This window comes from Phycodurus eques, chromosome 22 (assembly GCF_024500275.1).
Source record: "Phycodurus eques isolate BA_2022a chromosome 22, UOR_Pequ_1.1, whole genome shotgun sequence".
NCBI lineage: Eukaryota > Metazoa > Chordata > Actinopteri > Syngnathiformes > Syngnathidae > Phycodurus > Phycodurus eques.
Window position 1 is genome coordinate 601,777 of NC_084546.1, and position 22,223 is coordinate 623,999.

Below are 22,223 nucleotides of genomic sequence, written 5' to 3' on the forward strand. Positions count from 1 at the left end.
TTTGTCCTGCTTCCTTTTTTTACACTCAGCAGTCCACGCGTGCTACTGAATGTGATGACGTCATCAATGCAACCGCAACGCTCACTTTTGCTCGAGTTGATTCTTCAACTTCGACACAATTCGTCTTGTTATCCCTAATATGGATACTTCTTCTCGAGTAATGAACGAGAATACTTTCGACACCTCTGTGTATTTCAGGCTGTTGATGAACTAGGTTTGTTTTCACACCGATTGCTGAAAAAGACATTTTATGGGCTTCATTGATTTCCCCTTGTCAAAACGCCACTTCATAGTTTGACTTTTTTTTTTTTTTTTTTTTTTTTCCCCCACCTTAAGTCAAGCTTGTCGAGTGTGAAACTATCTTAGTGCCGTCGAAATGTGAATATAAGTTTCTCTCACAGATTCTTTTTTCCAATGGTAAAATTGAAATGATACAAATCTTCAGTGTTCCATCTTTTTCTATGGTAGAAAACTCCTCACGCGGCTCGCTGGCGTCCTGGAGCCTATCCCAGCTAGCTATCCTCGGGCGAGCACAAAGACTTGAAAAGGTTTCACAAAAACAAAAAACACAACAAAGAAACGTGTCAATTGACAAAGTGTCACTACTTCCAGCAACCCGCAGAGGGCGCAACTGTTTTATGCTCAACTTGGAACACGGAAAATACAAATTCAATCGCCAGCCGGTGAAATTCAAGCACAGGCAAAAAGACTCCAATGTTCATTTTCCACTTCAACTTTGTTTATTCATCCAAAATATCCAAATGCAATTGTGCAGTTAGTCGTCCAACAAATTAAGCTTTGTGAATGTAAAATGGGAGAGTGTAAAAGAAGACAAAAACAGTTCAACGCGCAAATGTGTCATACACATTTAGTGTTCAGGAACAGTAGTCCACTTGACAGTGTTGACAAAAAGAAAACGGAATTAGTTAACGCAAAGCTTCACTGCAACTCGGCCGAGCTCAAGATCAGTTATCTTTCAGACACACACAAACAAAAACAACAAAACATGGCGTCTAAAGTTACATTATACATGTATCGAAGCCATCAGACATACATAAAAAATTACAAATTACATTCGTGTTTGTAATACACCACAAAACAAAACAAACAAAACACTGGCCTCATGATACAGTACTCACTGTGTACATTTACACACATACATACATATATATATATATACATACATATATATATATATATATATAAATAAAAGAAAAAAGATTGCACTTCAGTTGATCAGAGATGAATACATCCCAGAAACCGAGTCATGATAATAATTAACACACACACACACACAAAGAGCACAATGGAGGTGCTTGAAAATGTAAATGATAAAAGTCCAGTGAGTCATTGCTTACTTTTGTTATTGCAAAAAACCAACAATAAAAAACAACATTCACAAGCATGAACTGAAATGGAGTGTCAACATCTACGAGTAACAAAAATAAAGATGGACAATCACTTTTTCTCTCTCTCTCCTCCAAATTATTAACAAAAACGCTGTACATATCCGACTCTAAGAGTTATATAGTTATACTCGTTTCCAATTTACATCCAAAAATAAAATAAAATCTTCGGCCTTTGTTTTGTAAATGTTAAATCCTTGTTTAAAGTGTTGAGTAGAAAGTTGAGCGGCCGGCGTGTCTCTGACTTCACCTCCGGACGGAAAGCGTTTCTTCTATCTCCTTGACAACCAAACTCGGTAGTGAAAAAGGTCCCTAGTAGGATACACTCCTTCTACTAGTGCACTGAAATGCACCAAGAGCGATCTAGTCCATGGACCTGAAGCTTCGTTTTTCGCATTGCTGCCGGTGGAGTCAGAGCAGCATGGACTCCTGCATGGCGAAGGCCTCCTGCGCGTGCCTGTAGTACGCGCCTCCGAACAGCTGTTGGCGCACGACGAGCCGCCGCGTCCTGTCGTCGTCGTCGTCCGGAAACTCAAACACCTCCACGGGAGACATCTGGGCTCTCTGGAAGCTGGTCGAGCGAGGCACCCGGCCCGGGGACTGCGGCGGCTCCTCCGGGCCCCGCCGGCATCCCGGGGGGCGCCCTTCCGGGAGGTGCCGGACGCGCCCCTGGAGCCTGTAGTCCGAAGGGGCGTGGACCTGTGCGGTGGAGGTGAGCTTTTGCAGGGAGATGGGGGTGGCGTGCCCCTGCAGCTCCAGCTGCAAGGGGGGCGGTCGGGGGCTGCTGAGGTTGCGCGGCGGATCCCCGCGGTGAGTTACATAGTAGTTCAGGAGAGCCCGCTCGGGGGAGACCTCGTCGGGCTGTCGCCCGGCGGTGGCGAAGGCTCGATCCCCGACCCCCGTGTCGTACTGCCTGTGCCCCGGGTGTAAAACGGGGACCTCGGTAGGGACCCGATGGTGGTTTTGGTTTGCGGAAAAGCGGGTCTGGTCTCCCACTGGCCGATGAGGAGGGTGCGAGGGCATCCTGGACCCGGACTGAGCCGAAAAGACATTCCCGCCGGGCGCCACGCCGTAGGAGGGCGTCTCGCCGCGAGGAGCCTGCATCCTGGTCGGGGGTCTCTCCAGCTCCAGGATCTCGAACTCCGGCTCTAGTCCCGGTACGTTGTCGTACTGGGAGGCGTCAGAACCGCGGTCGGCGCCCGGAACCAAACCTTTGGAGCGCGGGCGGGGCTCGGTCCGCCGGGCGTCATCCGGGCCGGAGGCCGCCGCCCCCGCCCGGCTCCGCCAGTCCTCCCGCGCCGCCGTGGCCTTGGCCGCTTCCAGTTTGGTCTCGGAGGGTTTGAACCAACGAGGCCCGACGTCCCGCTGGGGGCCGGGGGCGGCGTCGGAGACGCGGTCGGCGGGGCCCTGTGCGGCCGGCCCCGCCCCTTTTTCAGGCTGGCGTCGCCCGTCGGAGGCCGCCTGAACTTGACCGTCTCTGATGTCGGTTTTGCGCCGGCGTGCGGACTTGTCCAGAGAGTCCCGGCGTAACCGACTCGGGGGACGACCGTCCGGCACCGGAGCGGGCGGGTCGGCCGGCTCCGCGTGGCTCTGACCGTTGCCCACGTGGTTGGCAGCCAGCTCGGGAAGCTGCCCCAGCGGCTTCTTGGGGAACTCCTCATCTTTACCTGCGAGACAAACAAAGAGGGCAACTGAATGCGAAGTCCAAAGGGGAGTCTGAAGGGAAACGGGGGCGGTGCGGAGTCACATCACAACGGGGACACGCGGAGTCATGCAATACCGCTGCCAAAGGAGGACAGGCGCATTCAGGACGACACAACCAAACTCAAAGACACTTCGATAGGAATTCTTCAAAAGGTCGCCGGGGGGCTCGGAACCGCCGGATTCCGATCGGGAGTGGTCGCCGGCGGAAGACGTATCGATCACGACGACGACGTTTGTGTCAAACAATTTTCTAAACAATTCCGCTGCTTCAAACCAAATTGGCAGACTTTTCGGGCGGGGCTCCTTGACACTCTCGTCACGATTCGCACGGCTACCAAATGTCACGTTGCCAAGTCAAACTGAATTTTCAAAAACTGCGAACGTCGCGGCATCGATAGACCAAGATACGTTATGAGTAAATCAATCAATCTTTTTCAGACAAAAGCAAAACGAGATAATTGAAGTTTCTCAGCAGCTTTTCCGAAACGGGCGGCGTCGGCCGACGGAGGGTCGCCACACACAAGCGAGACAACTCAACGGGACGGTCCGAGCGCTGCCGGACAGACAAGCCACAGACGGGACGGACACGGAGAGAGGAAGAGAGAGACCAGTCAGGATATCCCACCGGTTACCGTCGGAGGAGCGAATGCGGCGCTCACTCACCGCCGGCGTTTTGTAGTGGTTGGCTAACGTTTGTTCGGAGGAAGAGGAAGAGGAGACAGGAAGGTTAGCCACAAGACCCAAATCACAAGCGCGACAGTGAACCCCCGCCCGCCGCGTCGCGCTTCGTTTGTCGCGGGCTTCGAAGCCGCCTGCCGCAGGACTTGGGAGTCGGACGTCTTCGCCGCAGTTGCGGGTTTTGCCGTAACGTGCCGGGCTGCGCCGAGCCCCGCTGGAAGACGTGCAGCGTAATTAACAGCAACAAGAAGAAGAAGAAGAAGAAGTTCAGAAGCTAACCGACGAAGCAGACACATTTTCTTGTTGCAATCAGGCTGCAATTGTTCAAAGCTTTCGTCTTACCCAAACATTTCTGCCAATTTCCATGAGCCCATCTCTGGCGTTTTTCATGGTTACTTTGGTCATGAGAGGATCCGGTTGAACATTTTGGTGTTTAAATATCCAAAGTTTGATTTTCTGAAGTTGTGCGTGTCCGTTTAACAGCAAAGGTCTTTTCCCTTTTTCTCAGCAAGCTAATTAGTACGCTCGTCTCCCGTTTCTTCGGACTCGGAGATGAAAGCGGGCATGACGGAATCGCTCGACAATGCCGAGTTGAAATGCGTTTCAAGCGTGCGGCTTATTTCCAGTTGGGGCGGGCGAGCCCGGAAGGGATTCCGCGCGGGGGTTCACTGCGCCGCGAGGGCTCAGCGGCGGCCAAAAGCCGTACCTGGAGCGGGCAGCTCCAGCTTGGCCCTTCGGAGCTCCGCCACGGAGGCTCGGAGCTGCTCCACCACAAAGTCGTCCTCGAAAAAGAAATTTGCGGACAACGTCACCTGCAGGAAGTCCGCCAGCTCCTCCATGGACAACTTCATCAGGTGCTCTGCCGACGAGGACACGCACGGATCATTAGCGTAGCTAGCCCACAACACCGCTTGGAAGTGATCCCAGCAAATGAGGATTTCTTTCCATTTCCAAACACGCGCGTTTCGTGGACTCACTCTTGTGCAGTTTGAGGACAGTGTAGGACATGGCCGGAAGAATCCTCTCGCCCTCCAGGATGTAGATGTCCCAGATCCTGAGCGTGAGGGTGAAGGGAGTCTGGGAGGACAAAACAAACGTGCAGATCTTGACACATCTCCACACCGCGCCTCTCTCGGTCGGCTCAGCTTGAAGCGCTCACTCTGTCCAGGAAGCACTGGAAGAACCACTTCATGGTGTACAGGCTGGTCAGCACCTCTTGGCTGTCCTACAGGAGACACGACCGCTGAGCAAGGCACGCGCGACGCAATTTTCTACCCCGGGAAACGGAGCCGCGAAGGCCCGCTTGTCAGCGTCTCGACGTCTCACCAGGTGTCGCTTGAGCTTGGGCATCATCTTCTTCAGGATGCGGTCGTGGTGCTCCTGGAAGCGCATCAGCTTGGGGAAGCCCGGGACGAAAAACCCTACGGAAAAGGCCCCGACGGAGATTAGGACCCTCGAACGGCCGGCCGACGCAGGCGAGGTTCGGGCTCCCCACCGTGCATGGCGTGCTCGTGACCCGACAGCAGCCTGACCAAAGCCCAGAAGGCGTCTTCTTCATTCATGTAGATGAGCAGCAGCGCCGTGATCTGACTCATGCCCTGGCAGTAGCCCACCTCCTGCACGCACGCACGCACGTCGCATGAGGAGCGCCCCGAGTTTCAGCGCCCGCCCCCCGCGAGACTCACCAGGTTGTACACGGAGTAGGCCGTGAGTACGTGGAAGAGAGCCTGCTGCCTGCGAAGCAAAACAAAAACAACCATTACCATTCGCGGCCGCCGCTCTCGGCGGACATGCCGGATTTCCCGGACTGAAAAAAAAATACAGATCCGATCGAAAAGCTGAAAACACGGCCGTCCCGTAATGCACCGGCGGGGGTTCGGGCATGCGCAGATGCGCGCGGAAGACGACGACGCTCGCTTTTGCCGCAAAACGCAGCACGACGCGCGCGCATTTTTCACACCCTCGTCACGGAAAGCACAAGAAGAAAAGCGTACGATGCGGCTTTTGAGTCGCAATTTCCAAAGGCTGGACGGACTGCTGCGTGAGGGGACCAGCGCAACTTCAGCGGCAGAGAGACCGAGAGGCTGCGTGACGGACACGTTGTGAGGTTGTTTCAGTGAGCGGGGTTACGATGAATACAAACAAGCTTTTTACTGCCAGGCGCTGTTTGAAACAATTTAGGTAAGGAAATAAACATGCGGCCAACATATGGAAAAGAACATTTTTCTGCAAATGTAGCGGGCGCGGCTCGTATTCCGACGCGCTCTTCTATAGTCCGGGAAATACGGTCATGGAAATTTGGTCGCAATGAGACGGACACTGGAAATGGCCAAAACGAGCCAAGAACGGCCGCTTCGGAGCAAATCGTTTTCCCCCAGGCACGGCTTCTTGAAACTTCTTTGTGGGTCTACTGACCAAATGTCACGTCGGGGGGCCGAATTATTTGTTCATTCCGACGGGCGCGACGAGCGAGCCGGTTTTTCGTGTCTCGCGCTCGTCGTCGAGATGCCCATTTCTCTTTTTTGGCAGCACGTGGAACGAAGAAGATGCATTTGCGTTGGGCGAGGAACCCACTTGACGTCGTAGCGATGCATGAACATGATGTGATCCCTGTAGGTGCGGTTGACGTCCAGGTCGATTTGGCGGACGTCTGGAGACGAGCGCTTGGCTCTGGCCTTCAGCTTCTGGAGGGCACGCAAGCAAGCGCCGCACAAGAGTCAGCCCGCGCCCGGAAAAACAAAAACCCCACGCGGGAATGAGGCAGCGGGCTTCCCACCTCATAGAAGTCCTTCTTCTCCTCCTTGATTTTGGGAACGTCCAGCAGCAGCGACCACACTTCCCCCCGGAGCTGCAGCGGGATTCCCTTGTAGATCCTCCGCACGAGCTGCGAGCGACAAAAAGCAAACGTTAGCCCGTCGGCTTTTGGAGGAGCGCGCGTAATCCTAATGTGAATAAGAAATCACCTTTTCGCTGTTCTTGTATTTGTCCCAACTCTTCAGCATCTTCAGCCACTTGGTTGTCCTCTCCAACTCCGTGTGCTTGTGCTGCGTATTTCAAAATGCCAAAAGAAATACAGAATGGCGATCTAACGAGCGCAAACGCCAGGCTAAAGAGATCGACTACCTTTTCCTCCACCGAGTCGTAGGACGGAAGCTCATTCTCGCTGAACAACAACAAGGATGAAAGACAGGAAAATGAGAAAGAAATACATCTCTCTTATCCGTCTGGAGACGCGTTGTGTGCATCCTTACTGCACGAAGCCGAAACGGTCGATGACCTTGTACAGGTGGAAGTCGGTGTCCTCCCAGGGCTCCACGGTGGCGTCTTTTCCCTGGAACGGGAGGAGAGCGATAGAAAGAAAGAAAGAAAGGTCAAAGTGGATGTAAAATACTTGATTTCATCCATCGTTATTATTCTAATTAATGATGGAATAAAACCAACAAAACCTTGGTTCACTGAAAAAAAAAAGTATGGAAAATAAGAGCAGTTTCAACATTTTTTGTACTTTTATTTACAAATATGCAATAAAAAAAACATTGCTCAATGCAAAAGGTAAAATGAGGTTATTTTCATCATAATTCATGATCATTTTGTATTATGTTTCATTAACAATAGAAAACGGTACAACGAAAGATTTGTGGATTTGTTAAGTTGATTATCTTACTATTTTCTTTACACCACTGACAATAAATCCATTATTTCATAAGATAAATGAATTAAAAACATTCATCCAGAATTAACCAATTAGAGGTTAAAATAAGTATGATATAAAAAGTTAAATGTGGATGTAAAATAGTACTTTGAATACTAATTCATTCAAATGTTTCATTACAATTACAAAATGTCAAATTGAAATCGTAAAATAATCGATTTTTTCAATAATTATTGATAATCAATAATAAAAGAAACACTTCATTTACTAATAACAACAAACCCGTTCCAGTATTCAATGAGATAAATCAATATAAAAATGAATAACTACATTAGAATGAAGCAATTTAGTGATGAAAAAAATATTTCAGGACTCTTGAAAATGTAAATTGTTGCGATAAATTGTCATTTTGGGAGCTGAAGTTGTTTTTGTGACGGACATATTGAATAATTGTCAAGCTTCCGAGCGGGAAGCGGAATAAAGTCTCCGCAGTCGGCCGCCGACGGCGTCTCGCTCGGCTCCCGCGTCCGCGTCCGCGCCCTCGAGTAAGCGTGTGCGCGCGCGCGCTGCGTGCGTGGCCATCCGCGGGTGTCGGATGAACATCCACGCTCCCGCCTGCGTCGCCTGACGAAGTCACGCCGCCCGTATCACAAATGTTTGGGAGTGCAGCTCATAAAGTGTCACAATTCAAGGATGCCCACCTTTTCATATTTGGCCACGATCTGCGCCCGTTCCTGCTCCAGTTTCACGGCGGCATCCCGATCGCTGTCAGAAGCTGCGGGAACGACACGCAGAACAAACATCGGAATTAACGCGACGTACAAACAAAAACGAGCTGAAATGATGCTCGAGCGCAGCATCAACAAAAGGGGCACTTTCAGAGAAACGATCACTTTATGAAGGTCAACAACCCAAATTAGGTTTGGAACCCTAACTAACATTTTCATACCTTAGTAACGCTTTCAAGCATTTCTTTGTTCTTTTTACAACGTCCCGTTTTGTGTTCGCGTCACTACGCAACAAGCAGACTTGGCAAACTTGGGGCGTTCCCATAGCGACCGCCACAAGAATTCCGCCTGACCTTTTGGACCACTTGAGTTCCGTTCGTACTGCGCACACTCCAGTCTTCATGTCACAAAAACTTTCTTCCAGGGTTCCACTCGCCGTCAACGGCACATTCAAATTGACGCTTACGAATAGCCCCCCCCCCCCCCCCCAAAACAATACCACTTTCAAATTAAGTAATTAAAAATCAAGCTTCAAAATAACACGATACAAATATGGCTTTTAAGAACATAACCCGAATACATAAAGCCATAAAAATGTAAAATAAATAAATAAATGCTTTAAAAAAATCAATATAAATCAATAATGTGTTGAAAAATATCACTTTCAAATAATGCCTTGAAAAATGACGCAAAAAAAGCAGCAAGTGTCCCACAAGCAAGTCCTTTGCATTATCGTCACGCCGATGAGCATCATTAGCATCGTAACAAGCTTTTGTGCCTTTAAGAGCGCTCACGTGTCTTCCGGCTGCACTCGGTAACGACTCGAGCAAAAAAAAGAGTCACGCCAGTGCGGCCGACGCACAAGATCTCATTTCCCGGCCGGCTCAGCTGTTGCGTTTCATCGAGTGGAGACGAAGTCCAACTGAAGTGTGACCCAAAACACACACACGCTTTCAACAACACAACTCCTTAGTAGTAAATGCGACAATTTCAAAAATATACATCACGGTACACAAACCAAGTGGATGTGCATTGGAAGAAAAAGAATACAAACTAAAAAAGAAATCCAGACATTTTCTCCATCGTACGGCTGCGAGAGCAACAGGTGCCGCCGAACCACCACGATGAAGCCGCTTGAACCAATCACAAGCCTGAACGAAAGTCGCTTCCGGAAAAGACACCAAGCGAATTTGGGAAAAAGGGCAATGACCAACTTTGAAATCTCACAATATTGACGCGGATATATTTCAGACACATCCGTGCTTTGGAGAGACCAGATTAAACATTTTTTTAAAATAAAATATGTTGATGAACAACCAATTCGAGACAGATTTGGGAAGTGAGGCAACATTCAAACCTTGCTCGGGTTTTCAAAACAGGAAATTCCGCCTTTGAACGCCACAACGTTCAACCAAACCAGATCATTCCGTCGTGAACGCCAATCGAGCTTAATGCTCACACAAAATACCAAACAGCATAGGCGCGCAGGAGAAATTAGCGTTGCCGTTACGGTAATTCTTAAACTTCAAACAACTGCTACTTGAACACACAGAGCAAACAACAATACTCACAGGCGTATATTGTCTCTGCGGCGGGGGAACAACAAATGTTCAAAGGGCAAGACCAGCGCACAACTCTCAATTTGGACTGGAAACAAACAATGGCTTCAAAATACAACCACGACACGCATGCCGGTGTTCGTTTGTTGTGCACGATGACGCCATCAGAACTGAACAACAATCTTTTGCCCTTTGTCGAACACAAGCGCGTGCTAGTAGCATGCTAACACGGCACGTCGTCTTCGCTTGAAAAGCTAACGGCGCCCGCTAACGTGAGGGGACGTGGCGCTTCGGCGGCTCTGAGGCTGACCAACCGGCAAAAATACCAGCAGTTAGCAACAACAATGGAATATTTCTTTCATTCTTTGGAGTTTTTCCTGAAATATCAATTGACTTATCTTTACATAATTGGTTCATTTATTTATTGCAGGATTTTCATGACTTATACCCAAAACACACGAGTAAAACAAACACTTGTATCGACAACAATCACGTAGACATGCCGTCATAAATAAATGGTAAAATCATTCATTATAAATCCTAGAATTAGAATCAATCATTTTAAAAATAAAATGATTCATGAATATATTTATTTTCTAAACACACGATCCTTTCAATAATTGATTGGTTGATTTACAGGAGATAAAATACAAAATCTTTGTCATATGAACAATTTTACACAAATGTATTTCAAGACCGGTTAAGTTATTTATTATAAATAATGCAATTTGACAATGAGAATGAATTCTTTTCCAAATCAAACGTGGCCAAGGAAGACGAACGCTTGGCCCTCGCTGCCTTCAGACGTGTCCTGGTTTTACCTTTTGCGCAGCCTTCCCGGGGACGACGCATTCCTGAAGCTCGCCCGCCCGCAGCGCCCGATGCGACCGCTCCCGTCAGCGCGCGGGTCGACCCTAGCGGGAACGGGATCGGCGACGCCGCCAACAGGCGCTCACAATGCGAGCGCTTGTTGGCGTCTGTCGTCATGCCCACTCGCGACATTCCCCCGCCCGAACAGTCACAACCACTGTCGGACGACGGGCCTTCGCAAACAACATTTCATTTCTTCTCGCTTCCCGCCCCGAGATGAAAAATGTCAAGACGGCGAGGTGATGGAGGGCGGCCATTAAAAACCCGTTACAACGTGGCGGCTTAAGAGCGCAGCGCTGCGGGATACGAGCTGCAAGACTAAAGGCAACTAAAATGTGACATTTCCGACACACTTAAAAACACAACGTACACGTCTTGCTGCAGAACAGCCTTACTGGCCTTATTTCGAGGTATCGGGTACATGTGGAGGCTGCCAATTGCAGCCACCGATACTTGAGGTGAAAAAAAATCTCACCTGGAGTAAGTCCTCCTCGCCAGCAGTTGGCGCTACACCGCCGCAGTTCGACACATCGGCGAATCGTCGTGTGTCACAAAGAAAGAAAGGTCTTGTTCAAAATGATCTGTCATTGTGTTCATTGAAATTGTATGTATTAAAAGTACACGTGGGATCGGTAAATCGGTGTCAGTGAGTACTGAGAGTGAATACTCGTACCGGTCCGAACAAAAAAAAAATGGTAGCCAACATCCGTACTAACAAAACATGCTAATATGACAAAAGACACGAAAGCAACACTCTAGTTAACAAAACATGCTCAGGTGATGCTTGAGCAAACAAAACACGCTGTCAAGTCAAGCTGCAGAATGGTGCTAACATAACAGGCTAAAGGAACCCTTGAGAACAGCCCGAATAAAATGAGCTAACCCTACCCTTTCTGCTCTTTTCTTCTTTGTGCTTATTTTCTCATCCCTTCCAAGACTCCATCTTACTGCACGAAGACACCCATGTAATGTTCTTTGAACCCCAGTTGGGGTTGAAGTTCAACACTGTGTTAATCAGTTCGAACTTGGAGGACAACAGCGGGGAAAAAAAACATGCATCTTCTTCCTGTCGGCAACCCTGGACACACAAGTGGCCGGTCAATGGGACGGTGCGCTCTGTTACCGCGGGCGACGTGTTTTATTCTTCATTGGTCAACACGCACATGAGCACATTTTTGAAGCCTGACTTTTTTTCAGCATTCTTTTTTGACAGCCTGATTTATTAAATGTTATTTATATTTTAAAGGCCATGCTCTTCCAAAAAATGCTCTTTCAATTCAATTTCGAAAAGATTTTTAGAGCATTTTTTTCAAAAAGTGCTATTTCTTAAAACGTCTTTTTTTTTTTAAAGCCAATTAATTTACTTATTTGTATGCATTACTTATTGTTTGGCAGCCCTAATTTTTTTACTTTTAAGCTTTAATTTAAAACAATTCTATTTGACAAACCTTTTTTAGTGCTACAAAGTTATTTTGAAAGATTTTTGAAAGTATATTTTTTAAATGGTAATTATTTTAAAGTCTATTGTTGAAAAAAACCTAAGCCTTGATAAAAAAAAAGTGCTATTTTTAAAAGCCTTATTTTTTGAAAGTGTTATCTTGTCTCCAAAAATGCCAGATTTTTAAAGCCTTCCTCAAAAAAAGTATTTTCTTCAGTGTTAGTGTATTGAAAGCATATTTTTTTTGGTTATACTTAATAAATTGAAATGAACAAATGAAAGCGTCCTGACCTGGCGGCAAATAACATTCAAAGGTCGCCGCTGCTCGTGTAGCAAACTTCCTCATGTCGGCGCGTGCAACTTTGGGAACATGCACAGGCTCACACACCTCCAAAGGCGGCGGCGGCGGCGGCGGCGGCCCTGCGCCTGGCCGGCGACACCAGCTCCTGAACCATGTGCAGCACGTGCATGCTCACAGCAGGGGACCCCGGCCTCTCGTCCTCGTCCTTTCCTCGCTCCTTCTCGCCGCGTCGGGCATCTCGCCGGCACCGGCGCGGTCCGCTCTGTCGCCGCCGCGTCCGGCGGCCACCGGCGTCCCGTTTCTTCTTCTGGTCACATGTTCCGCGCACGTCCTCGGATGCTCTCGGTCACGAATAAAAGAAAAGCGGCGGTCGGTCGGTCCTCAGCGAGAGCGCTGGGAAAGTGCCCTCCTCTTTCTTCCTCTCTTGGCTCACGTCTTTTAAATTCAAATTCACGTGCGCCTCCCTCCCTCCCTCCCTCCCTCTCTCTTCCCTCCCTCCCCAGGAACGCTGGAAGAAGAGATGGTCGCAGGAAGCACGCCCTCGCACTCGTTAACGAGCTCATTAGAATCAAAAGCGAAAAATTCAACTCGTCGGACACTTCATTTGGTACAGGCAACACAAATGTTTGCACTATGAAAGGTTGCAAAAAAAACTTGCTCAGCATAGAATCATATTTAGCCATTTTCTTAAACCATTTCCTTAAAATAAAAAATGAAATGATTTAAAGCGTCATTTTAAAGCATTATTTTTTAAGCATAATTTTATTTGAAGCATTATGTTACAATGTATATTTTAACATTACTTCTTAAATTGTTATTTGTAAGGCATAATTGTTTAGGTCATTTAAAAAAAATGTTAAATTTAAATTGTATTATGCATGTGTTATTAATTCTTTAAGGTATTTTTTAAAGAGTCATTTTTTTAAGTGTTCTTTTCAAGAATACATTTTGATAAGGCTTCCTTATTTCTTAAGTGTTATTTTCCAAGCAGTATTTTTTTTCAGTCCATGACTTTTTATGCATCATTATTTAAAGCAGCACTTTCTTTTTAAAAAGGGTTTGTATTTCGTTTCTCAAATGTTCCTACGTATTACACTTTGTTGGCCACCTCTCAGCATTCCTGTGAATTTTGGAACGGAATCGCCATTGCAAACTCCATGTCCCAGCGTCCTCGGCAGCACGAGGCCGGCGCGGCGTGGCGTGTCCTGGCGCCGTGTGACGGAGGGTCTAATTACCCGCGTTGCCATGCCTACCGCTCGCCAGTTGCTAGGATGTGGCGGACTCAGCAGCTCTCCAGCTGTGTCGGAAGTCACGCCCCACCGTCCTCCAGATCGCCACTTGGCGCCCCTCGATATATGTGCAACATACAGAGGGCCAACGTCGCTTTTCCAAGACGCCACTGTCCAAAAACTATATACTAATACTAAACTATAGTTGGGCTGTCATGAGGGAATCTTTTTCGAACCGATTACCCTGTCGATATTTTGTCAAGTACTCTCGTAATAGTAGAGTGTACTCTTCTCATTTATGACTTTAAACTGCATGTCGGTACCGAGTGGATGGTATTCACTCTGTACAGAATTTGAGACAACAAAATCAGTCTTTGCCAAACAGCTAGCGTTCGCACGCTAGCGATAGCCATTTTAGCCCCAAAACCAAAAACGCTAACTAGCATTCAGCTCACTCATACTCATCATGTCACATGTACATGACACATCTAATAGTGTCTTCAAAATATCGTAGACGCTCCTGTGTCTGTTCCGCAGTGGGCCAACACAGCGTCCGTCTGCAATAAATGTCCGTGTGAAACATCGGTGCCAGCGGAGGTTCGAGGCAGAAATACCGCGTCGACCTATTTTTGAACTCGACTTACCTGAGCGACTTGTTTGATTTTTTTCCCCCCTCAGTCCTAGTTTTTAGTGGACGCTCCAGTGATTACAAAGTATTAGTTAACTGTCGGGCTCAAACGATTCATCGAAAACAGTGAACACTGGCAACTTCGCGGTTTGACGATCGTGGAGTCACGACTTCGCGGGGTTTATATATATATATATATGGACATTATTTACAGTACAGTACCCATCTTTATTTTGTTATTTCATTTTCATTGTTACTGCTAAGTAGTGTGCAATAATGTGATATCCTATGAATAATATGACAGAGACCTTTTAAAAGGTCAAAATACACGTGAAATAATTCAATCAATATGGTGTCTTCACTTTGCGGAAATTTGCTGAACGCGCCCGGCCCTGGAACCGAACTCCAGCAATAAACGAGGGTTCACTGTACTCCCTCATCACTCAATCGGGATTTTGAGTGGACTTTTTAGCGAACTACTTAAACATCTCCACCGAGCGCTTCGGTAGTCTGGAATTAGGGAAGGATCGCGAAAGCAGCCTCCGGCGTGAAATTCAAGCGGACTTTCATCAAGTCGAGCGGAGACCGACGAGCGCCGAATCGTCTACCCGTAAATGTGAAATCGATCGACAGCCGGGCGACGACCTCCGAGGCGTGTTGGAAGAATGCCGTGGGTCACTTCATTAGGAACACCCACGCGCTCACGGCCGCGGCACAACAGGACGAATACGAGGGGCAGTCAAAAAGTAATCAGCCCAATTTCATTGAACCTACTCATCATTTATACGTTACATTTTCACTGTTTGCAGTTGAAATACCCGTTTGAAGATTGAATTTAAAAAAACGAAAGTTTTGTTTACGTCTGTCCTCTTCCTGTCAGCAATGTTGAATGAAAATGACATTGTTGGTGTGATTGAATTTCTTGCTTTGGAAACCTTTTCAAACGGTTTCAAAGCGTGTCCGGGCGAGCTTCTTCTTCTTCGACTTCGACCCACAGTCGCTGAATTGTTGTTGTCGGGCTAACAACGTCAGCCACCGGCGCCGTCAACCTGCGGGGCGCCGGTGGCCGACGTCGTTAGCCCGACCCACGACCGATCCGGTATGGAATTCTTTGGATGAACGCTCATATTTGTTTGGCAAAGTTTTAAGCCGGATGCCATTCCTGACGCAACCTTCTGCATTTATCCGGACTTGGGACCCGCCTACAGTTTGGACTGGCTTTGTGACCCCCCTAATAATAACAAGAATACAATTGAACTCAAGTTATATTTTCAATATCCTGGCTCGGAGGCATCATTACTTGCCATTCCTGTGGAATTTTCTGCCGTGAATTGACATTTTTATTTCCCTGCAAAACTTGTAAATGACATCACTAGAGTTGACGGTGTGCGCTTTTACATGCGGGAGTGCTCAGGTGTGACAACCGCGTCGCCGTGTGTGTGCGCGTGGTTGCGTGTGTAACACGGTCATTAACGCTCTCAGCCTCCATTTCCTCTCGCTGCCCTGTTGACCTCCAGATGGAATCATATTCCAGTGAGACTTCCTTCCTGTCATGAAACACCCAACATTCCCCCATCGCACGCACGCACAAACACTATATTGGGGTGTGACCGGACAAAACGCGGCAAATGTTGGTCAAAAAGTATAAAACGGGAGAACGCAAAGCTTCCCGGAACAACAGCCGCTATCCTCATCCGGAATTGCGTCGATGCATATGACAAGAAAGGTTTATGTTACCCCAAGAGACAAAAATGTCACACACAAATCGCAAACTTTTCAGCTGAGGATCATGTTTAGAATTCCAAGAAAAATCACTTATTTGCAAAGAAAAAATGGACTTTTCTTACAGTCCCCGACCAATGTCAATAATTGACATTGATTCGAATTGCCATGAAGTTTTCTTTTGAAAAATAAGCAGGGATTGGGACCAATTATCCCATCGATTCATCAAATAATTAGATTAAAATCAATGTGACCTTTTCCGTCCTCAAATTTGCATGTGAGCTGCAGTTATTATTTGTGTCCACTCGGGGTCGCCATCCTCACGTTCCACGCTATTATGTCCGTGATTGTGCCTTTAAAAGACGGGGCCGGCCCGGTGAGTGACGTGGGTGTCAGGTAATGAGCGTGAAATTGGCCAGTTTGGCGTGTTGAATGAAATCTGAATAATCCAGAATTTTAACATTTGTTAACCGCGAATATGTGGAAGTGCACCGCAAGGGATTGCTATAATATTTGGTGACGTATTAATTTGCGACAGTTTCTTGCTTTCTGTATTTTGTATGTGGGGATCCCTACGCTATGCTGTGATGCATTAACCAGCGTTCGAGTGGTTAATTCAATGAAATCTAAAGTTTGTGTACGTTCGTCAACTGGCTAACAAATGAGCGATAATCCATTTAAGGTGGCCTTCCAGTGGGGATTCTTCAAGTACTTGATGACATTTCAATTCATTTGGGGCGTCTTTGCAACCAAAATCTGATTTCTGTCCGTGACCTGTTCGGGTAACTAGACCGCACCCCGCGTGCGCTTTCATGTGCGGCGGCGGCGGGGGGGGGGGGGTAATTAATTAACCTAACGAGCTCCGGATATCGACATCGGCGAGCTTTTCCGGGCCCCAGACTGAGACTTCATCAAAAGGGCCGCATCAATTATTTAGTGACCAAAATAAAGATTTTTGTTTTGTCTTGTGCCACAGCGCCGACGTCTTCACTCGCTTCGCATGAAGACGGGAACGACTCTCGGTCGAGCATTTATAAGGTCATAACTCGAAGAGAGTATAATTATTTAGTCAAAAGATGTTCAATGTAATGACAGATGAGTGAAGCGTCAAGGCTTAACTTGCTCGTCTCGCACGAGTCTTTCTTCTTGGATGCCTTGGCCGCACACACGTTTGCATTGAGGGTGGCTAGCGTGCATGCCAGCATTTGACTTCAACGCCGCTCACTTAAGCCAAATCGCCCCGGCAACAGTGTCCCCGCCGCCGAAACGGCTTCGAGACTCCCGCGGGCGAGCGATCTTGCGTTCATGCCTCAGAGTTCTTCAACTGGCTTTTTTCTTGTGCGGATTCGACGGCAGTCAAAGCGGAGATCATCCTGGGTTTCAGCTCATTACCTCCACCGGGGAGGCCGGCCCGCCCGCCCGCCCGCCTGTCACCGTCGCAGCTGGTGAGTGCGGGTATGTGTTCTCCCATCATGCTTTGCAGCGCCAGCGATGAGGCTACCTTTACAGCGCATTTATTTGGCATCGCCGCTCAGGCCGAGATCAACGTGGGCGCCGACAGGACTTCATAATCCGGTGTGTGGCATCATTTAGACCTAACGCCTTATTCTGAACTTTTTTTGGCGGGAATTATTATTATTAGGAGTCGCACTTTTTTGACATGCCTCTTTCCAAATTTCTTATCTGATTCAAACTTGAAGATTCCCAAAATTCAGAACGTGGGGAATTACAATCCACACTGAAAAACGACCACGTCTAACCTCAATTCCACATATTCTGTACACACACACACACAAAACATTCGAACGAATAAGATATTCCCCATTTTTCCAATTCCAATTTCAAACGGTTCAGCTCATTCAGAATATTTTGGGAAGTATTGACGGCAACCACAGAATTCCCAAATCCGCACAATAAAATCCGCCATTTAAGATTCCGAATTGGTATTCTGACAGCACAACTGCTGATATTGATTTTCAACATTTTCGGAAAACAAGAACAAAAACAACGAATTCAATAAACAAGAAGACTCCTGGGGGCCTCATGTACAAAGACTTGCGTGGATTTCCTCCTAAAACATGGCGCACACTCCAATCCAGAAAACGTCGTACGCGCAAAAATATCCAGATGTATGAAACTGTGCGTGCGCAAGAATCCAAGCACATTTCCTTCGTACATTCCAATCAACGTGGAAACGAGCGGACATGCCGGAGGAGCCGACTCCTCCCTGTCCACGCCCACATTTAAATATGCAAATCATATTTAAATGAACCCTGCACCGGAGATCCCGATCTCTGCATGATCAGGAAAAAAGGACAATGAGCAAGGTCATGAAGAAAAATGAATTTTCTGAATGTGAAGTTGCTCAATGAAGTTGAGGTGCGCAAGAAAATCCTCTTTGGCACGCTGTGGCTCCACACGTGGCTCACTGTGATCACCCCACGAGGTGAACACCATGTCTTCTTCGAACTCACAACAAGTGCGTTCATACAGTCGACTCCACTCAGCCCTGTGAGATCTACCTTCATTCGTAAATGTTCTGTGGTTGGTATTTGGAATCAATCTTTTGAATTCAAATAGAAGCACATCAGCATATCAAAGACGATATCAAAAACTTTGAGTCCTTTTTGATGACTCCATTTATTATTTGAATACACAGGAGATGACACGCACACTGGGAAAAATGGTTGTTTTTAAGGAGAAGAGGGGTAAATGATGTCATTTCAACACGTTTTAATCATGTGCAACCGATCTACATGTTCAAATTAAGTAAATTCCAAGGACTTTTTTTTCAGTGCATGTGCTGGACTCACAAGAAGCGATGGTGGGGGCAATAGGCGGCATGTGTGGTCACCTTGATCAATTAATAGGTGTCCTCACAAATATCAGTGATTCATTAAATACACTGATAAACAAATGAATTCTGAGTCCTTGCCTCGATTACATTGTCGAAATCAAATGTTGCCGGGCATGAATTGTTCATCCGTGCAAATTGTTCATGTGTCTCTGATGCGCAGATTTATGATGACAGTTTCCCATCATCACCTTTAAGTGTCGCCAAAGCACCAAAAGCGGTAGAAACGTGCGTACGCACCTCTTGTACATGAGACCCTAGGTACCTTGATTCAACTTTTGCAAAATGATGATGACCTGGACGACTGAGAATCGACACAGATCAAGAATTTTATGATATATTTAGTACACTGGCATTTTTAGATTGATATTGTCACAGTAAATCAAGAGGATTAAGGCAATTGTACTATTAGGCTCACCAAATAATGATTTCTTATTCTTCGCATTTCAAAAATTCACCCCCCCCCCCCCCAAAAAAAAACAACTAATTACAATATCTTACATATTTGATGAGTAATAACAAATCAAATTTGTAAAGCTCCAACTTCATAATGTTGATCTCATTCAGGACATCTTGGGAACTATTTCTCACCTTCCCAAAATTTCCCCAAATTGAAATTCCTCAACAAAGAGACAAGTTCCATCTTGACGTCCTCTCTCCATTGCCCCGTTCACTTCAGTCAGCCTGTCCTTTACGCATCTTCAAGCCAGATACGCTATAATTTTTGATACCACGTCAGGCAATTCTTCAGAATTGTCCGAGGAAATGTCTTTTTGTGTGTGTATGCCGATGTACGCACAAAATCGAGTGAACAAAATGAAGAACTCACTCATGGCGGGATCCCGTGTTGGCCCGGGCTGGGCGACTGTGGGCTCGGGTGCGCTCGTTCTCCGTTGGCTCCTTCCTCGAGGCACTCATGACCTGCACGGAGAAACCATTGTTCCCTTGTCCAAAAATCCATACATGATGTCCTCTGGTAGAAAAACAAAAGCTAAAATGTTCAAGTGTTGACTCTCGAATTAAACCCGTTTTATCCAAATTGGATGATTTAATCCAGTCAATAACAAGGAATTTGAAAATGTACTTTTCACGGTTTCAAACGGTCAAAGGCGGCCGCCAAAGAGCCGAAAGGTACAACTTGAAGTCAAATGTAAAATCAGACAAAAATGCCCACCCTTGGGAAGATGATTTACATTTGCACCAACACAGTTAAAATGGTTTAAAAAAAAAAAAAAAGGAGCGGGGGAAGCCCACAGGGTTCAAACGCAGTCGCAAACCTTTTGCGGATTACGTCCAAACTCCTTTTAGAAAAGAATTTATTGAAAAGTCGCATTTGTGACTTTCAACGACACTGCACCAGGGATGCAGGTTTTTGGGGGACAAAGAAATCATTTGACCTGTCATTGTTTTCCACAAACACTGCATAGTGGGAGGGGGCTGCGAGCTGATCCCTGAAAAGATGACAAGGCAAATAGTCCGAGCCCGACACATCCCCCCGCTGTCGTCGCCATCACACACACCGACCGGGAAGGCCGGCGGAGGACAGCTGATGAGGACCACGGTTTGTGTTTGGTTACTGGTTCACCGGTCACACACACACAAACACGGTTTTCCAAGTGCAAAGCCTGCGACTGCAGCTAAGCCTCATTATCCTGAAGCGGGACAGCAGGGATGGAAATACACACCACTTGTCAAGCACATTACATCACTTCCTGTCATCCTTATCAAAGTAAACCTGAGGAGGGATGCATACTTCACAATAAGCTCATACTTTCATGGCTGTTACTGGGAACAGGACATATATTTGTTGAAAAGAAAGTCAAAGTTAGCAAGAATTCATTTCAGGCATGTGCCATGACATACAACTACATACAATGAACATAAGTAAACTCTTTGATTTATTTCAGACCCAGGGGGGTCCATATCACAGGGTGAGAAAAAATATTTCAAAGATAAGAAAGAAAATAACGATACAACAACGTTAATCAAGAAATAACAGCAAAAAGGAATAACTGACATACCAACATACCGATGTTTCCACTGTCTGTAATAAAAGTCTGACACAAGTGTCCAAAGGTGCTCAAACCTGACTCTTGACTATCATAACAGTAACGCCGACTTTCCTCAAAATCTGGCCAAAAGACGAGCTTCAGCACTCAGTGAAGCGTGTAGCACCTTTCAGGAGCTCGACTGCTATGAAATTCAAGTGCGTAAAATAAGCTATGTTGCTAGCATAGCATCCGTGAGTGACCACCACCAGCGCAGCCGAGTGATTTACTGGTGGTCTCGGCCAATCGGGAGCCCCCGGGCTCGCTGTGACAGCCAATGGGAGACCTCGAATGGTGCTCGGGGCTGCATTGATTCCGTTGCGGGAGGTTGTTGCAAGATGGGCGTAAATAACCACAAAACAGATTAATCTTAACCGGAACTACAGCGGCTCGCGTTTCAAATTACAACGTTTGTGTGTTCTATCTGACAGGTTTTACAGAGACAAACATGTTTAACTACAATGGTCTTCGTGCGTTTGCGTCATATATTACGAAACGAATTCGCCACATACGCCCGCGCGCTTTTCAAGAGATTAATTTTGGGAAAACAATTTATTTTGAAGGATGACACCGGAAGCGAGTCGTGCTATTCTGCTCGCTCCACAACGGTGGGGGTGGCGAGGTAGGCCTCTGTGAATACAAATAAACACAAAGTTTACAGTCCTAAAAACTTCAGGTGAGCTCTTTATAAACGGGGAAATAAGCCGATGAATTAAAATCGGCGCTCCGAAGAGTCGAATAAATCGTGTTTGAGTTGATTTTGCCAAGCTAGAACGGCGGTCCGCAGTCATTCACTCCGCCGTGCCGCTGCCGTGTTTTACCCGCTGACAGATGCCCCGAGCCGGGACGACAAGTTGAAAATCCACCGAACGCCCGTCGGCCACCAGCGAGACTCACCTTGCGTTCAACTCGACGGGGTCTCTCCTCTCGTCGATTACGCCGGCGGCGCGGCTCCCTCCCCGGCCGGCCATGTACCAGGAAGTCCGGGCCGTTTCTCAAACTCTGCCGCGGAGGAGGACGTTAGGCGGCCAGGTAGCGATGCGCCTCCCGCCGCGACCCCTCCGCGAGCCACTTCCGGGTTCACCTCAAGGCTCAGGACAAGCGTCCCCATTTGTTATTCGACACCGAAATTATTTTTTTGTTATTATTATTCGTGAGACTTTTCCCCACCACTGTACGTATCTAAACTGTCACACAAAAAAACGTTGCTAAAAAAATCCCACAATTCCACATTTTCCACCACCGCACGCACGCGCGCGCGCGCGCACACACACACACACACACACAAAGCATTCAAGTGAATAAGACCTTTAACAAAAGTGTTCCATCTTTCCCATTCCACACTCAAACTGTTCATTTAAATTCTAAATTGTAACCCGGGCCCTACACTTTCAATTTTACAGTGG

At 47.1% G+C, this 22,223-nt stretch overlaps 1 protein-coding gene across 3 annotated transcripts; it reads right to left on the minus strand.

Moving 5' to 3' along the window:
* Positions 1-723: 723 nt before the first annotated feature.
* Positions 724-21,864, minus strand: usp6nl (USP6 N-terminal like). 3 transcript variants are annotated; one of them, XM_061667833.1, is made up of 16 exons: positions 21,715-21,864; positions 19,599-19,690; positions 8,142-8,215; positions 7,040-7,119; positions 6,912-6,951; positions 6,752-6,832; positions 6,565-6,672; positions 6,363-6,472; positions 5,474-5,522; positions 5,284-5,404; positions 5,115-5,209; positions 4,948-5,008; positions 4,766-4,865; positions 4,495-4,647; positions 3,774-3,796; positions 724-3,073 (listed from the first exon to the last, which is right to left on the minus strand). In XM_061667833.1, exons 2-16 carry the CDS (start codon positions 19,600-19,602, stop codon positions 1,818-1,820), a joined length of 2,355 nt encoding a protein of 784 aa, XP_061523817.1. In that variant the 5' UTR covers positions 19,603-19,690; positions 21,715-21,864; the 3' UTR covers positions 724-1,817. The 3 variants fall into 3 exon arrangements, with proteins under 3 accessions (XP_061523817.1, XP_061523819.1, XP_061523818.1); XM_061667835.1 differs by lacking the exon at positions 3,774-3,796 and having other exon boundaries at positions 4,601-4,647; XM_061667834.1 differs by lacking the exon at positions 3,774-3,796 and having other exon boundaries at positions 4,948-5,013.
* Positions 21,865-22,223: the final 359 nt, after the last annotated feature.